General features: G+C 41.0%; 1 protein-coding gene and 1 pseudogene across 4 annotated transcripts in view; both read right to left on the bottom strand.

Annotated features, from left to right (window-relative positions):
• Positions 1 to 583: 583 nt before the first annotated feature.
• The window catches only part of SLC31A1 (solute carrier family 31 member 1), a 44,339-nt gene continuing 26,300 nt past the window's right edge, over positions 584 to 18,622 (bottom strand). The window contains exons 2-5 of one of the 3 annotated variants that reach the window (XM_032240388.1): positions 8,762 to 8,931; positions 8,191 to 8,263; positions 6,224 to 6,392; positions 584 to 4,797 (exon numbers count right to left, since the gene is read on the bottom strand). In XM_032240388.1, the coding sequence (XP_032096279.1) occupies positions 4,596 to 4,797; positions 6,224 to 6,392; positions 8,191 to 8,263; positions 8,762 to 8,896 (579 nt within the window). In that variant the 5' untranslated portion in view covers positions 8,897 to 8,931 and the 3' untranslated portion in view covers positions 584 to 4,595. Of the gene's footprint in view, positions 4,798 to 6,223; positions 6,393 to 8,190; positions 8,265 to 8,761; positions 8,932 to 18,622 lie in introns of all 3 variants that reach the window. The other 2 variants (XM_032240389.1, XM_032240387.1) reach the window with 2 other exon arrangements.
• LOC116524873 lies at positions 10,901 to 14,518 on the bottom strand (annotated as a pseudogene). The gene has a single exon (XR_004257514.1). The product of XR_004257514.1 is annotated as a putative glycerol kinase 5 pseudogene (transcript).

The following is an 18,622-nucleotide window of genomic DNA, read 5'->3' as shown; positions in this document are numbered from 1 at the left end:
AAGGTTTAGGGATTGTTAAACTAACTTCCTGAGGTCATACTGCGAGTAAGCGGTGGAGCCAGGATGCAAATCCATTGACTCCGAAGTCCATGCTCATCATACTACACTAAAGAAGACACTAGGAATGGTGCTGACGGCAAAAGGCTCACTGGGGGTCAGTGGGAAGAGCAAGTAATGTCAGCATTTTAGCATTACCAAAGGGACTGGCAGGGTCACTGTACATCTCAAGCTATGGCAGTGAACTTCCTATAGGCCCAGCTCAGAATCTCTTGCCTGACAGCAAAAACAGGAATGGATTATGATGTGACAAAAGTTGGCTTTCAAATTGAGGAATCCTCAATATACTGAAATACTTGTGGCTTTGTGAAGACCCTGTCTCCTGTGCAGAAGGTCACATCAATCTTCTAGCATGTTCTAGGCATGTCATTTTAAGTAGAGTAGGAGGAGAGTGAGTTGAAAATCTAAAAGGATCATACTACCTGAAATACTGACACTTTAAAAAACTGATGGTAATGGCCAGGCTCTATGCAGATGATGAAGAGACTAGCTTATTGTGTTATCACTCTGGGTAGAAAGACTTGCATAGAATCACAAAATCAAAATATTTATTTTGTTCTTTTGCATATGACACTGTTAAAACATTCCTACTACAGCAATACTGCTCTCCAGGAGCTTACAATCTAAAACAGTCAATATTAATTGTAGACCCAGTAATTAAGGCATTATATCAAATGCAGACTTTGTATCTTTTTTTTTGAGACAGAGTTTTGCTCTTGTCGCCCAGGCTGGAGTGCAATGGTGCGATCTCAGCTCACTGCAATCTCCACCACCTGGGTTCAAGCAATTCTCATGCCTCAGCCTCTTGAGTAGCTGGGATTACGGGCGCACACCACCACACCTGACCAATTTTTGTATTTTTAGTAGAGACGGGGTTTCACTGCATTGGCCAGGCTGGTCTTGAACTCCTGACCTCAGGCGATCTGCCCACCTCAGCCTCCCAAAGTGCTGGGATTACAGGTGTGAGCTGCTGCACCCGGCCCAGACTTTGTATCTTTTGATGTATCTTCTGAAGAAGCAGCTGGAGAGGGCAGGATTAAAATTAAATGACATGAAAGTGTACTCCCCTCCGCCTGTGCCTTATAAGGAACCCCTTGTAACTAGAACCCAAGACCAGTACCCACAGCCTGAAGGGGAATTTCAGACAACCCTACCATAGAAGTAGTGAAGAAACCTTAATTTCTAATCTGGTGGATACAGTGAGGATTCCATTTGTGGGCAATGGGGATACTGGGTGTTCCTCCATCACAGACTAGAGACAGCACCTAAGATTCTGTAACTCTGGGGATGGTACCAGTCTTATAGAAATTCCAGTGGGGCACCTGCCTCTTGAAGCAGACTTAAAGTCTCTAACCGGTTTATAAATACCAATTTCTGGTTGGTATTTATATCCACAGCATAGCATTGTTTACTGCATGAGAGCTAGGGAGATTTAATACACTAGACATATGAGATTAAAAACTGAAAGAAAAGGGAAAGGACAGCAGAGTAAGGGGCCAAAGAAATGGTGATGTAGTCTTCTAATAGATGTGAATGGAGAAGGAGGAAGAAGTTTAGATCCAAAATGAACAAAGAAGTGAAGCATTAAATTCCAAATGCAGGTATACAGAAATGAAAAGTCAATGAAATCATTGTATTATCACAATCCACGAGCTCAAGATGAAATTTAAGCTTTGAGCTTTGTTTTTCTCCTTCAGTAGCTTCATCCTTTGGCAGCTAGTCTAAGAATCTCTGAAATTCGTTTTTCAGGAGATTATCCTTAATACCTAAAGACCTAATCCAAACTGATATTTCTGTGAATTTCAAAGTCATAGTATTTTGTCTTAACTGGCCTTGAATTTTCTTTTGTTGCTGAGACAGGATCTTGCTTTGTCACCTGTGCTGAGTGCAGTGGCGTAATCATGGCTCACTGCAGCCTCAACCTCCTGGGCTAAAGCAATCCTCCTCAGCCTCCCAAGTAGCCAGGACTACAGGTGTGCACTACCACACCCAGCTATTTTTTTTTTTTTTATAGAGCTGGGATCTCACTATGTTGCCCAGGCTGGGCTCGAACTTTGGGACACAAGCCATCCTCCCACCTTGGCCTCCCAAAGTGTTGGGATTATAGGCGTGAGCCATTGTGTCTGGCTGGCCTTGCTTTTACCTTACTGATAAGGTTTTGCTGCTGGGAGGGTATTCTATAGCAGTTCATGCTGAGATTTCTAGAGAGCACCAGAGTCACTACTAACTATTGATTCCTATTTATTACGCATGGTTTTATGATTTCTTGGCTTAAGACAACAGGCTGTATTATACCTTTGTGTTGGACTTTGTCAGTACCTGTTATTCACTCTGCTCATGCTAAGTATCATCATTATAAGGGGATGGAATGAGAGAAAAGCACAAGGCTCTAAATGTTGGTTCTTGGATTTTAACCTCAATCCAGAGGCCCATAACCCTCTCTTGGTTCAAAGCCATACAAGTACACATTCCTTGCTCTCCAATATTTAACTGGCACCCATGGAGAAAGTACAAACTTCAAAACCACAACACAGGCCAACAGAATATCTGTGTTTTGTTTCCTCTGCCCTGAGGCACAACTGGATCTAGCACCAAGGAGGGCAGGATTTAACAACCGGCACAAGACAAATCAATTTATAGAGGTAGTTTGGACTGGGAATAAGACTGCAGTGTAGACTACAACTGAACAGAATAAAAATCCAATGTGATTCTTCATTGAGAACAGGGGTTCTGGCCACTTGTAATTAACCCCCCACGAATAACAAAGATGGTTATATGGAAAATGAGGATCTGCTTGGTATGAGCACAGTTGTTGGAGCCTGAGGAAAATCTGACCATCAGCAAACTAGGTCTTTCCAAAGAGGAAGCTGGGCTTTTGCCCCTCTGGCCCGTGACTGGTAGATTTACACTGCAGATCAAAGGTCTCTCTCAACAATCAAACTACTTCCAAGAAACCACAGACCTTTAAAAATAAGGACTAGTGACTTCACATAGACTAGTAAAAATACTTTGGCTAAAGCCCTTCACGCATGTGTGCTTGGGTACACATACACACAGGTGGAGGTGAAAAAAAGAATGATTAGGTATTGGTCAGTAGTATTTACCAAGTGAGTTAAGTCCAGACACACCATCTACCAATCAGCAATTCAAATTTCCATGCTCAATACCAAGCAGCCCAACCTACAAGGAAATTACTTCCTTAGCTTAACGCAGAGATTCTCAAAGTGTGGTCCCCTGTAACATCAGCAGGAACTCAGAAGTGCCAATTTGGGGGCTTTTTGGTTGAGGCCCAGCAACCAGTGGTTTAACAAGCCCTACAGATGATTCTGATGCACACTAAAGCTTGAAAATCACTTATTTTAGAGGCAGACATGCGAAAACAATAACGGGAAAAATAATTCAAACTCTTTTGCTTCACTTCAGCTGGGACAAACCAAGGTATCAAAGCAAACTGCGAATGGTTTTATTTTAAAATACCTATTTCTGTTTTCTCAAATTGATTGTCATTTTTTTGATTGGCAAGTTCATGCTAATCAAAGTGTTAAGTGGGAATGCAAGTGGATGAGTCAGCCATCCAAGAATACACACTCTGCAAGCTCTCAGTGTGTTTAGTGTCAAACCATCCCTCTGCACACTACAAAGATTCTGGTGTAATGCATCATATCTAGAGAAAGGCACAGTGTATTTCCCACTCACTGAATCCAAAACTGAACCTCTTTTCTTTTTCTTTTTTTTTTTTTTTGAGATGGAGTTTTACTCTTGTTGCCTAGGTTGGAGTGCAATGGTGCCATCTCGGCTCACTGCAACCTCCACTTCCCAGGTTCAAGCAATTCTCCTGCCTCAGCCTCCCAAGTAGCTGGGATTACAGGCTCCCACCACTATGCCCAGCTAATTTTGCATTTTTAGTAGAGAGAGAGTTTCATCATGTTGGCCAAGCTGGTCTTGAATTCCTGTCCTCAGGTGATCCAGCCTGCCTCGGCCTCCCAGAGTGCTGAGATTACAGGCATGATCCACTGCGCCTGGCCCTGGACCTTATTTTCTAATGTTATGTTTCAGTTCTGGGTTTAGTTGGGCAAGAATTTCCCTCAGCTGCAATTAATCCCGCCTGAAGTTAACCCCTTTCCATCACTGACCCAGGGGAAAAAACCACCAAATTTACTAACTGTTAAAAATTAAAAAAGGAAGCTGATGATCAAGTCATTGAAAAGAAAGCTACATGGACTAGACAAGAATATATAACTTGGCTCTAAGATTATAGAGGAGGAAACGACATCTCATAGGTGGCTTCTTACAAGAAATAGGAATCTCAGCTTATTAGAAAAAACAATTTGGGAGGTTACTACTTTAACAACTAGCTCAGACACTGTAAACTAAACCTCTGTTGAGCAGGGGTGTGTGTGTGTGTGTGTGTGTGTGTGTGTGTGCACATGTGTGCATACAAAGAGGAGCAAGAAGGGATGATTGGAGCAGGAATCACGTCTTCAAGTCTTGAACAGCTTCCCACTGCAATCGATAAGGCCACGCCATAGAGTTTGACATCAATGGCAATGCTCTGTGATGTCCACTACCACTGCCTTCTTCCAGCTGAAGAGGAAGTATCCTGTACCGGCCCCTGCAGCTACTGCAATGCAGAGGTACCCGTTGTAGGTCATGAAGATGAGCATGAGGAAGTAGCTTATGACCACCTGGATGATGTGCAGCACTGTTTGCAGGAGGTGAGGAAAGCTCAGCATCTGCTGCCTGGAGAGTAAACAGGAACACAACAGTCAGGGACTCCTAGGAGTTCTGCAGATCAGGAGAAAGAGGGAAGGGTTCTTGCTATGAGCTCAGCTGGAACTGGACAGCCACTCCGGCAACTCATGGGTAATTTAATGTTCTTTGATTGGTTCCTGGAAATGAAACAGCATAAGGCTGTCAGGCTTATAAGCATTGGCCAGATATGGTTGTGGTTCCTCCAGCAGGAGGAACACTTTTCGGGAGGAGGAGAAAGGAACAAGGAGAAATCCCGACTTATCTCTGCCTTAGATCCTGAAAGGGAGGCCATAAACCCTCTTGGGCTTATCTGCCTAAAAATATTTTTAGGCTTCCCACCTTTGCAAAGTTTACATACTACAAAAATGGAAACAGAAGCTGGGGGTGGTGGCTAATGCCTTTAAACTCCGCATTTTGGGAGGTTAAGGTGGGCTGATTGCCAGAGCTCAGGAGTTTTAGACCAGCCTGGGCGACATGGCAAAATACCATCTCTACAAAAAATAAAAAAATGAGCTGGGCGTGATGGCTCATGCCTGTAGTTTCAGTTACTTGGGAGACTGAGGTGGGAGGAATGCTTTAGCCTGGAAGGTGGAGGTTGCAGTGAGCCAAGATCGTGGCACTACACTTCAGTCTGGGCAATAGAGGGAGAACTTGTCTCTAGAAAAAAAAAAAATAGAATTGAGGGTTGGGTAGTGTAGTAGAAATCACTTAAATAGGGATAAGGAGACCTGGCTACTCATCCCCTGTATCACTTTAGATAGGTCACAATCCTTCTGGGCCTCAATAAGCTCATCAGTACAACAGGAATAAACATTGCTTGCTTAAAAGCAGGATGTCAGTCTATAGGATTTCTTAAGGTCCAATTTGGTTTTAAGACTTACATTTTATTAAAATAATCTCAAAAAGCATTTGCCAATCTACGGGAAAAACCAATAATCATCGAAACACTTTCTTAGACAGAATGCAGAAATCAATATAGTCTTACATTGTAAACAAAAAGAGGACAGAGCTGACTAGGTGTAACCTTTTACAGAATCAACTGCCATCTGCCATTCTTTTATCTCTTGACCTGAATTTCTTGTTATTATTTTGGTAAACATTATAAAATATGGATTCCTCACTTCCCTTCTTCCAAAGTGACCAATATGTACAACTCAGAAGAAATATTCGTATTTGCAGAAGACTTCCTCTCATTCCTCCTTTGGCCTGCTTATGACCTACAAACCCAGACCTCCAAGGACAGTTTTGATCAAGGTCATACAGAACTACTAACTCAAGAAGAGGGCTGCTGCTGATCAGACAGCTGCTTTCCTTTCTAGGTAGGAAATAGGAACCAAGATGGTTATGCATCATTACCATGTTGCTTAACTGATCGAGCTCTTTAGGACTTCATCTGGATCTGTTCAGTTCTTACCCAACAGTTTTATGTGTCTCCATAAGGATGGTTCCATTTGGTCCTGGGACAGGCATGGAATTGTAGCGAATGCTGACTTGCGACTTACGCAGCAGGCTCTCTCGGGCTATCTTGAGTCCTTCATAGAACATTGCTAGCAAAAACACTGCCACAAAGGCTCCAGCCATTTCTAAGTATGGAAGGAAAATATGGTAGTACTGTCAAACGTGCAAAATCATTAGCCAATGTGCTGTCCAGCTAGAAAGACACACAGGAAAAAATGCTACTCTCAATTTTTGAAGACATTATATTATTACCTCTTCTCTTACCCAGATAGGAGAACAGCTAAGATGGTGTAACTGAAAACCACTGCCTCTGCCAAGAACATATTTACTTTCTGATTAAGATAAGAAAAATAATCAGAACAATAATAACCTTTTGGTCAGACTGCTTGATGTCATCAAATTAGGTTACACTGAAACACAGTGTAGAATATGGAAACAGGGAATAAAACAATTTAGTTTCATAAATGACTGACTACATTTCCTGAATAGGGATTTCAATTCTAAGTCACACTGTGACATGTTGGTAATGATATAAATGTATTCAAACTGCTAATTTAACATATTACGTGAACTAAATGCTCTCCCTCTTCCCAAAACAAATTGATTTTGTGGCTCCAAAGAGACATCTGTTACCTAAGACAGTCCAACTGACTACTGAGTTTGCACAAGTTAAATTTAAAGTATACCACACAACACAATAGACACAAAGAGATGGGTAATCATCTACCCCCAAACTAGGCATGACTAAGATGGCCATGACAAGAATCGGGAAGGATATGGGCCATAGTTTGGTAGACTAGAAGAACACTGGTCTAGGTAGCTCTAGAAGGTCTGGGTCCTTGTACTAGTTCTGACGTATTAACTCTACGATTGAGGGCAAGTCATTTCACTCTTTGTGTCATTTATTGTAAAATAGAAGTATTATATTAAAGCAATAGTTTTTAACTTATTTTGTAGTGTTTGAACTTGACTTAGTCTTATGTTCAGGACTAATAAGTAAACACTCCGAGGCCGCGCACAGTGGCTTCCTGTAATTCCTGCACTTTGGGAGGCTGAGGCAGGCGGATCACATGAAATCGGGAGTTTGAGACCAGCCTGGCAAACGTGGCGAAACCCTGTCTCTACTAAAAATACAAAAATTTGGCCAGGCGTGGTGGCTCACGCCTGTAATCCCAGCACTTTGGGAGGCTGAGGTGGGCGGATCACCTGAGGTCAGAAGTTTGAGACCAGCCTGGCCAACATGGTGAAACCTTGTCTCCACTAAAAATACAAAAATTAGCCAGGCGTGGTGGCAGGTGCCTGTAATCCCAGCTACTCAGGAGGCTGAGGCAGGAGAATTGATTGAACCTGGGAGGCAGGGGTTGCAGTGAGCTGAGATCACACCATTGCACTCCAGCCTGGGTGACAAGAGTGAGACTTCATCTCATAACAGACAAAATACAAAAATTAGCTGGGCATGGTAGTAAGGTGTCAGTAATTCCAGTTACTTGGGAGGCTAAGGCAGCAGAATGCAATGAGCCAAGATTGCAACCTGGGAGGCGGAGATTGCAATGAGCCAAGATTGCTGCCATTGTACTCCAGCCTGGGTGACAAGAGTGAAACTCCATCTCAAAAAAAAAAAAAAAAAAAAGTAAACACTCTGGAAAAGAATGAAAGAAAATGGATTGCAAATGACTTCCATCTGGTATCTAAATTATTTTTTAGAGCTCCAAAACATACATGTTAGTTAAGGGAGGTTTACCAGAGGACCAAAAAAGTACTGTGTTTCCTACCTTCTAGGTAGGAAAATAGGAACCAAGATGGTTATGTATCATTACCATGTTGACTCAGTAATCAGGAAAGAAAGAGGTACTGGACTTCCAAATTATTTGTCACTGCCTCTCATGTGACTATCCCCTTCCAACTACCTGATAGCTTACTCACCTCCAGCTGTATTGATCACCAAACCGGAAAACAGTAGCTGCACATTCTTAAAGCCAAAGTAGAAGGTCATAGGCTGCCAGAAAACCAAAACAAGTCAGTTAGAGAGGAATGGCAATTCTAAATGAGAATTATGGGCAAAGAACCTTAGAACATTTAAAAGTAGAAGACCTGGATAGTAAGAAGAGACCTTCATGCGAGTGAGAGGCTTTTGTCATTAATTGAGCATTACTACCATAGGTACCAACCATGAGTACTCTCCCAGGCCCCCACCATCAACTTTTGTCTTTTTCTCTTTTCCACACAAAGCATAAGGACCAGAACTTAATTCGGAAAATAGTCGATTTTAGAAGGGATTACCGAAGAAAGAAGCCTAAAATCTTGGTTCTGGTGTGACTCTGTAAGGAACTTGCTATATAATCTTGAGCAAATCAGTTGACTTGCTTGAGTCTGCTTTAGTTTTCCTCACTGGTAAACTGACCATTAAAGATAATAAACTTCCAGTACTACAATTCCATTATTTCTATTACCCAAGTGGATGGGAAAGGGCCCACATTGCCCCTCCTATGGCACTCACCATCATCATCATCATGTTGCTGTCTCCTCCACCATGGGAGTGTGAGGCTGAAGTGGTTGGGTGATGGTGAGAAGGTGGCATGGTACTGTTGTGGTCCATATAGCTCATCTCCATATGGTGGGAATGATCCATTTTTTCCGGGAAAAGTTGAGAGTCAGCAAAAGATTCTTTTAAGAGAAAGAGAAAGATTCTTATTAAATATAATTAAGGATATAATTATATCCTTAATTATAATTATATATAATAATTAAGGATATAAAAACCTTATTTCTTTTTTCTTTTTTCTTTTTTTTTTTGAGATGGAGTTTCGCTCTTGTTACCCAGGCTGGAGTGCAATGGCGCGATCTCGGCTCACCGCAACCTCCGCCTCCTGGGTTCAGGCAATTCTCCTGTCTCAGCCTCCTGAGTAGCTGGGATTACAGGCACGCGCCACCATGCCCAGCTAATTTTTTGTATTTTTAGTAGAGACGGGGTTTCACCATGTTGACCAGGATGGTCTCGATCTCTTGACCTCGTGATCCACCCGCCTCCGCCTCCCAAAGTGCTGGGATTACAGGCTTGAGCCACCGCGCCCGGCAAAACCTTATTTCTTTTTAAAAATCTGTTTAGAGATGGAATCTTGCTATTCGGTCAGGCTGGAATGCAATGGCTATTCAGAGGCACGATCCCACTACTGATTAGCACAAGAGTTTTGACCTGCTCCATTTCTGACCCAAGCCAGTTCACCAAGCAACCTGGTGGTCCCCTGCTCCTGGGCTTGGTTCTTGGTAAATACTTTGTCTATATGGAATTCATCTAATAAATGAATATTCTCCTAGCATCTTTACTCAGAATTTTTTTTTCATAATCTACAGATGGGGAGAGAAGGAACTTGTGCTAATAGAGATCACTTTTGGAGACTGTAGCAGAAAAAGGGTTTACACCTAGGGCTACAGATGCCTAACCCTTATTCTGCAGATTGTTCCTTTTTTTTTTTTTTGAGACAGGGTCTGCTTTGTCACCGAGGCTGGAGTGTAACTCACTGCAGCCTCAACCTCAGCCTTCTGAGTAGGTGGAATCACAGGCCTGGATCACTACCACACTCAGCTAATTTTTTGTTTTATTATACAGATAAGGTCTTGTTATGTTGCCCAGGCAGGTCTGAAACTCCTGAGCTCAAGCAATCCTCTTGCCTTGACCTCCCAAAGTGTTGGGATTACATGTGTAAGCTACAGCACCCAGCCAGTATAGTTCCTTTAACAGGTATGTTTAATATATGTTCAAACTTAAATATTAGATAAGGAAAAGAAAAGCAGCTTCTTTGGGTTGCAGGAAACAGACATTCTGTAATAAGATACAAATGGATGCCATTAATGAAATTTAACTTCTTTAAAGCTTTCTAATCATAAATGTCAGCAGATAAAAAGCAAGGACTTCAGATAATTCACCTAATTGCTGTGCCCTGTGCCTAATCAGGATAGTTTGATTACATTTTCACATACAGGACAACCAGCCTTCAGCTAATTTAAATTTGAAGAAAGGTCTACTGTAGCCTTAGGCAAGCTGTGTGCTCAGACCTTAGATACAATTTCAATCCTACCAGGACATTAGAGTGAAGAGCATGAAAAACAAGGTATAAATTGGATACTCTATATTAAATTAAGTCTAGACAACTACAAATTCAGCCTCATATCTTTACTACCCCGTCACTATATTGCTGCAAAAGTCCATCTGGGACACAAACCAAGGAGCAATAATTATTTTCTTTTTTCTTTTTATTTTTTAGACAGAGTTTTACATTGTTGCCCAGGCTGCAGTGCAGTGGTGTGATCTCAGCACACTGCAACCTCCACCTCCTGAGTTCAAGTGATTCTTGTGCCTCAGCTTCCCAAGTAGCTGGGATTAACGATGCGTGCCACCACACCTGGCTAATTTTTGTATTTTTAGTAGATATGGGGGTTTCACCATGTTGGCCAGGCTGGTCTTGAACATTTGAGCTCAAGTGATCCGACTGCCTTGGCCTCCCAAAGTACTGGGATTACAGGCATGAGCCACCAAGCTCAACCCAGGAGCAATAATTCCTATAGCTAGAGTCGGAGTGGGAGAGTGGGAAGCTGGGGTGTATGGAGGGGGAGGTGTCGGTGAATTCTCTTTTTTTTTTTATAGTAAATAAAACACCTCTATTTATTAATACTAAAAATATTTCCAAATCTTCATTAGTAGATTTAATGATAATATATAGTTGCTACAATGCCTTCATCAGAAAATTAGATTAAGAAGATATCTGAAGTTTATTTAAATGGAACTTGCAGAAATGCAATTTAACTTCTAGTTTTATCATACCTGTCTCCAAAATAGACATATATGACAGCAAAAACAAAATTAGAAGTCTCTCCCTTAGATTATTATGTAACTAAATAGCTAGCTCTATAATAAAAGGATTTTATGCGATAAATCCTGACCAAGAGAGAAATAAAGTCATTATTGCTGCATATCCAAATGGAACCTACCCCAAATGTAGGGAGGGGCAAATAAAGGCAAAACAGGTTAGAAGGTGGGGTCAACTGCCTTAGGACAATTCTACATCCAGCTTGACACTACTCACAACTTACTCCTCTTCACTGTTTCTTGCAAGAAAGTCTGAGAATATGAGAGTGTCCCTGCTGTGCCCTGTGGATCTCTGGCTAAGTGGCCAAAGGGCAATCCTGAGCATAGATGCACTCTCCTCCCCTCTATCAGCTATCCACCGCACATACGCAGAGGGATGAGTAGACTGAACAAGCATCAAAAAGATGCAGAAACAAATAAATACCCCAATAAAGACAATTCTTAAGTGGTCAATAAATTAGGGCACTTTTTTCAAATTAAGCTCTGTCAATTAGGCACTTAATGAAAACGAAAGACATTTATATAAGCATCTAAACAATGAAGAAAGATAAAGAACAAGAGAAAGGGAAGATTTACATTAACTAACAGCATGTTATACTTCAGCCAGAAGTTTTTGAAAGAAATGTTATTTGAGAAGGAAAATAAGTAATATTTTTCTGTTTCTTAAAAATCAGTATTCTTTTTAGTTCATTAACTAAAATTAGGTTTTCAGTGTTTTCAATGTAGAAAGAATGCTCAGATTTTGGTTGAACAAGGAAAAATTAAGGCAGTGTCTTTAAGACCAGTAAAGGAAAGCATTAACTCATAAGCTTGTCTGAGAGGGTCATACTAAGCTCATATTTGGATATAATATTAGAAAATTATGGCTTTAAACATAAAATATTAATGTTTCAAAATTCCACATTTTCTCAGTCATTCTTTTTAGCTATGTGCACTTCAAATAGCCCACTTAATTTTAAAGCATTAAAGAAATAATATTTCACATAGTTTTGGAACAATGTGCACGGTGCTTGACCCAGAACCATTAGCTTGGAAGGAAAATCATTATGTTCCTGTGTACCACTGACTCAGTATAAAAAGGAAGAGAACCTATAGCTGTCAAAATATGATTGGAAATGACTAATGTCCTTTGGAATTTGCTACAAAATAAAAGATATAAAGTTTTGAGGTATTGCTGCCTTACCATGGTTTAGGGGAAAAAAATAAGAGCTTTTGTTTTGTTTTGTTTTTTAAAGCAATGCTTCTTAAGTTATGAAGCTTATTTAAAATTTTCTCCTTTCAGTCATTGTCATATTCGTTATCCCTGAGCTTCATCTCATCTGGATGTCACATAAATCAGCCATCTACGGTTTTGATCATTTCATTTAGTGCTATGTCTTGTTATACCAATTTATGGAGCATTTCACTGCTCTGGCCCAGTTTTCCATACTTGTTGCATATTCTTGACATTTCTTCTGTGGCCTGAAAACCACTTCACTTTGTCTCAGTTTCTTTAGTTCCTCCTTGTTAAAACCCAATAGCAGGCCAGCTAGATAAACTGTACCCAGGAATGACATGCCAACGTCAGCAGTTCTGTCTGTATTCTCTTTCATCAGGTCTGAAGTCATCTGCATGACAAAATCGTTCTCACAGACTCCTCCATCTGCCCACGTTTTTTGTTATAGGAATATGAATCTCTTTCTGCATCATCTCATATAACTGTTTGTTTCTGAAAGCTACTGACTTCAATATTGCTCTTAAGAGATAGTATTTACTGGTGGAAGGCTTCAAACCCCATAAAAGAGGCATATGCCCAGGGGTCATTTAATGGAGCCTGTAATCCACTAGAAGATGGAACAAAACAAACTCCTTCAGAGTCCTCTGCACTTTTGGCCATTTTTTCAGTCTCAGCAGCATCTGTGAAAAGCTCTAACTGTTAAGTCCATTTTGTGGCAGTACCAGTGTCTCCTGCATTGCTTTCACCTAAGCATATAACTTCTTGCCCTATCTTTTCACCCAATTAATGGATAAAAACCTCCAATTGTCTGTTGAAGGCTATTTCCAGTGTTAATATCAAAAAATGTCCCAGTTCCCATGGTCATTTTCACATCACCTGTCTGGAAGCAACACTCTCCAAACATGGCTGACTACTGGTCAGCAACCAAGGCACCTAGTGGTACAGGCACACCAGATATCTCTTCATCCAGGATCCAAAATTGTGGCTTATGTCCCACACGGGAGGTACAAGAGAAATGGTATTGAAATTAAGGAGGTAATGATACCACTCCAACACATCTTATATGGGTCAAAAAGTCCAGTTGTACTAGCATTTGAAAAATCTGTGGCATATACAGAACCTTTTGTGAGCTTACATAACAGTCAGGTATCAATAGTTTCAAAGCAACAATTTTCTTCTTCAGCTGCCTTTTGCTCAGGTTCTGTAAAATGCAGACCAATCTCAAAGAAGTCTGCTGGGTTGTGAAAGTGAACAAATTGGCTGCAAAAACTCATTTACTTCCAGTGAAAAAGTGACGCACTTGGCAAGAACTGTGAAATAGCTTCATTAGAAGATAATTATTCCAAGATTTTACAAGTTCAATAGCTCTTAAGTCTTGCCAACTTATACAGTTGTGAAAATGATTTCCCATTTTCTGGTTCCACATAATAAAAGTTGCTCTCTGTGTTGAAATGTCAAGATTTCAATCTGATTCATCTGTATTCCTGCAGCTTTGACTGCTTCTTTTAATATGGCAACAAATTGAATCCAAAGAACATCAGGATCAATTTCTACCCAGCTAATTTGAGGATAAAGACTTTCCACCTTTGCTGGAGCTGCAAACTCGTGCAGCCTGGTCACAGACGTGGCAGCGGATCACAGAACTGCCCATGTCCAGCCCCAGGACAAAGCCAGTGTGCCGTGGCTCCTGCACGCTCTGCTCTGGGTCTATGGGCAGCCCCGACATCCCAACCCCACAGGCCTCTCCTACAGCCACCTCCCCAGCAGGCACGCTATAAATCCCGGTGCTCCAGGGCCCCAGGGCACCGTGCTAGGCCACCTGTGGATTATCTTATGTGTCCTTCAACTCCAGTCTGTGGAAGAGAAAGTGGTTTTAAAAATTCCAAGGTATTCATGTACATGAAACCAAGTATGCTTCTCATTATTCAATAAATAAATATTTATCAAGCTCCTATTACACACCAAACTCTGAACTATGTGCTAATAATTCAACAGTGAATAAGACAAACAAGGTTCCTGATAGGGAGACAAACAATAAACACAATTTCATGCTGTGAAGGAAATAAGCTGGGAAATAGGACAGAATTACTAAGTGATAAAGAATTGGCTAGGCATGGTGGCTCGTGCCTGTAATCCCAGCACTTTGGGAGGCTGAGGTGGGCGAATCACTTGAGGCCAGGAGTTCGAGACCAGCCTGGCCAACATGGTAAAAGCCCATCTCTACTAAAAAATACAAAAAAATTAGCCGGGTGTGGTGGTATACACCTGTAATCCCAGTTACTTGGGTGGCTGAGTCATGAGAATCACTTGAACCTGGAAGGCGGAAGTTGCAGTAAGCCAAGATTGCACCACTGCATTCCAGCCTGGGTGACAGAGGAAAACTCTGTCTCAAAAAAAGACTGTGGGTAGGAAATTTATATAGATTAAGGGAGCCATCTATTTATCTATTTTTTCCTTGTTAACTCCTACCCCATGGTTCTATGACAGCTGGCTTAAGAAATAGGTTCTTATTCCTAGTGAAGGATAAGGCAAAGCATCAGGTAGGCATAATTAGAGATCCGCTTTCATGCCAGACACTACATCATTTTGTAATTATAGAGCTTGACAATCTGGTATTATTAATACTATTACCATAAAGAGATTAGATGGGAGGCAGAAAGAGATATATAACAGGGTCTTTGTCTGCAGTGTTTTTAGAGTAAACACTAAAAAATACAATACACAATAAAATGGAGACCATGTGCAAAGTGTCAGTGATGGGACAAATGGTAGGTGGACAGCTGTTTTCAGATAAAGAGGCAATCATGGTAGGATGGAGAAATCACTGGTATCTAAGTGATCATAAATTATGATACGGAACCAAACAAATGCAGTAAGAATGAAAAGATTTTCGCTAGCCAGGAAGACTATTAACACATTCTCATAAAGAGACAGAGGCAGAAGACACAAATATTGTTCTCTTCTAATAAGTCTGAAAAATGATTATAGCATAAGAAAACCATAAAGGATTATTTCATTCCATATTATCCATATAAATCCTGGTGAGGAAGAGGCAGTGAATATTTGCAACAGTGCCTTCTGTTCTGAGAGACCAAAGGAGATAAAGAAATGAGTACCACACAGTCTTTCCTCAGGGAGCTTTAAGGCAAAAAGCTAGAAAGAGAAACGGAACAGTCATAATTTTCATTTTGGGACATAAGATAACATGTAAAGGACTGTTAAAAAAGCAAGACTATAGAACCACAAACTACCTAAAAGTTGTAACTTTGATTTCCTTGATGAACTTTTATAATATTAATTATTACCATTAACTAATTTTGAAGAGCCACATGTTCTTAATTATTCAGGCCCCTCATTATCAATTAGAGAAATCTACTCAATGATGGCACATTATCAAATCTCTTCAGATCCAGGACATGGTATATACAAATCTCAAGAAAACCTTTCAAAGTATGCACCTGTTTTGAAGTATCATCTGTAAAGGATATATTTCACATCCAAATATACTACAAGATAGAACAAGAGCAGAATCTAGTTGCTCTCATTGTCGGTGTACAATGGATGTATTGTAATGGAATTCTATGCAAAGCTTACCCCATGGTATATGAATAGGAAGGTACAAAGCTGGTAGAGATTGATATATAAACATACACTCTGTAGGCTCAAACACAAACTAGTCCTGGTAAGTCCTTATGCTCACTAAAAGTCTTATTCTAGGAAAAATCCCACAGGAATATGCCAAACCTAAATGATATCAAAAAAAGAAAAACTTAGAAATTAATTATTAAAACATAATAAAAGTGATTTTTTTCTCTTCCCACTTATCAGTGATGTGCCATATGTATTTGGATAACTCATCTTCTAAAGCAATCAAACACACCTAACCCATTCTCTCTAGAATAGAAATTCAACTTACAGGAGGTAAACTAGCATTGGTTCGTTTTAGCCTGTTTCCTTTGGTAGTTTTAATCTAAGATGACCCAAGCTCGGCTACTTCCAAAATAAAAATGGGTACTGATATAAGAATAAGTCAAAATCCATGGTCACAGCAATCTTTGCTCTATTTGTTTGTTTGTTTATTTGGAGATGGAGTCTCACTCTGTCACCCAGGCTGGAGTGCAATGGTGCGATCTTGGCTCACTGCAACCTCCACCTCTTGGGTTCAATCATTCTCCTGCTTCAGCCTCCTGGGTAGCTGGGATTACAGGTGCATGCCACCATGTCCATCTAATTTTTGTATTTTTAGTAGAGAGAGGGTTTCACCATGTTGGCCAGGCTGGTCTTGAACCCCTGGGCTCAAGTGATCCATCCACCTCAGCCTCCCAAAGTGCTGGGTTTACAGGCATGAACCACCGTGCCAGCCTTTGCTCTATTTGTAATGAGAATAGTTTAGCCTCATGGTAATTATGAGCTGCACTGCTTTGTCTTTGGTTTATTCAAGTTTCTCTAAACTTCACAGCTAACTTTAACTACTTCTGCTCTAAGAACTGTTTACTTTAACTTGGTTCAAGGTTCATATGTAGCTGGACTATACTTTTATGGAATCAAGATTCTTGATTTGTAAAGCAATTACAATTAATGAAACTTGTGGATGAGAGAGTAATGAGGAGTGACAGGTGGAAAGTTGGCAAAATCTTTGTAAAGTGGTATTTATGGATTCACTGGGTTTCTGGTTTTAGGACAATCTATGTGCATGTTTGTTAATTCTAGGCCAAAACTCCTGTTCTTGTTTTAAACCTCTGCTGTTCATTGTTCTTATCCTTATTCTGTCATTTCATCAAATTTACAAATTATTTGTTTGCTTTTTAAGATGGAGTCTCACTGTCACCCACGCTGGAGTGCAGTGGCATGATCTCAGTTCACTGCAACCTCTGTCTCCTGGCCTCAGCCTCCCTAGTAGCTGGGATTACAGGCATGTGCTACCATGCCCAGCTAATTTTGTATTTTTAGTGGAGATGAGATTTCACCATGTTGGCAAGGCTGCTCTTGAACTCCTGATCTCAAATGATCTGCCCACCTTGGCCTCCCAAAGTTCTGGGATAACAGGTGTGAACCACCATGCCAGGCCAAATTTACAAATTATTTGTAAAGAAGAATACTGTCTAAGTCTGTTTTGTGTGGCTATAACAGAATACCTGAGGCTAGGTAATTTATAAAGAAAAGAGGTTTATTTGCCTCATGATTCTGGTGACTGGAGAATCCAAGAGCATAGTGCCAGCATCTGCTGGGCTTCTGGCAGAGAAGCAGAAAGGCAAGTGGGCATGTGCAAGGAGACGTGGGCTCACTTTATAACGACCCAGCCTTGCAGGAACACATCCATTCGTGTGAGGACAAGAACTCACTCCTGAGAGTGAATATTAATTTACTCATGGGGGTGGATCCCTCATGATCCAGATGCCTCTCTATAAGTCCTACCAGCTCTTACCACTGTTACAAATACTAACCAAAAAAAATCTGAATATGTAACTCAGGGATGGAACTGAAAAACAATAAACCCCTTACGATTCCTAACTTTTAATCTATGATAAAATCCACCTACAATATTTTATTTACCAAGTTGAGTTTATAACTAGGGTAGAAAGATTATGATTACTGAGGCCAGGCGCGGTGGCTCACATCTATAATCTCAGCACTTTGGGAGGCTGAGGTGGGTGGATCACTTGGGGTCAGGAGTTTGAGAGCAGCCTGGCCAACATGGTAAAACCCTGTTTCTACTAAAAATACAAAAATTAGCCAGGCGTGGTGGTGGGTGCCTGTAATCCCAGCTACTTGGGAGGCTGAGGCAGAAGCAACGCTTGAACCTGGGAGGCCAACGTTGCAGTAAGTGGAGACTGCCATTGCACTCCAGCCTGGGCAACAACAGTGAAACTCTGTCTCAAAACAAGAACAAAAACAAAAACAAAAAACACTACTCTCAAGTCCCTTTCTGCCTGTAGTGATTTCTGAAGTGGCTATGAACACTCATGTGAATAGTTCATAAGAGCTCTTCCTGGTAGCACAGAAAAGCACAGAAACCTTCTTGGATTTTTTTTTTTTTTTTTTTTGAGACAGAGTCTCTTTTTGTCACCCAGGTTGGAGTGCAGTGGTGCGATCTTGGCTCACTGCAACCTCTGCCTCCTCAGTTCAAGCGATTCTCCTGCCTCAGCCTGCCAGGTAGCCAGGACTGCAGGTGTGCACCACCATACCCAGCTAATTCTTTTGTATTTTTAGTACAGACAGGGTTTCACCATGTTGACCAGGCTTGTCTTGAACTCCTGACCTCAGATGATCTGCCT

This window comes from Sapajus apella, unplaced genomic scaffold (assembly GCF_009761245.1).
Source record: "Sapajus apella isolate SASKATOON/1434 unplaced genomic scaffold, GSC_monkey_1.0 scaffold46, whole genome shotgun sequence".
NCBI classification, from domain to species: domain Eukaryota; kingdom Metazoa; phylum Chordata; class Mammalia; order Primates; family Cebidae; genus Sapajus; species Sapajus apella.
This window is presented reverse-complemented; position numbering and strand designations above follow the sequence as displayed.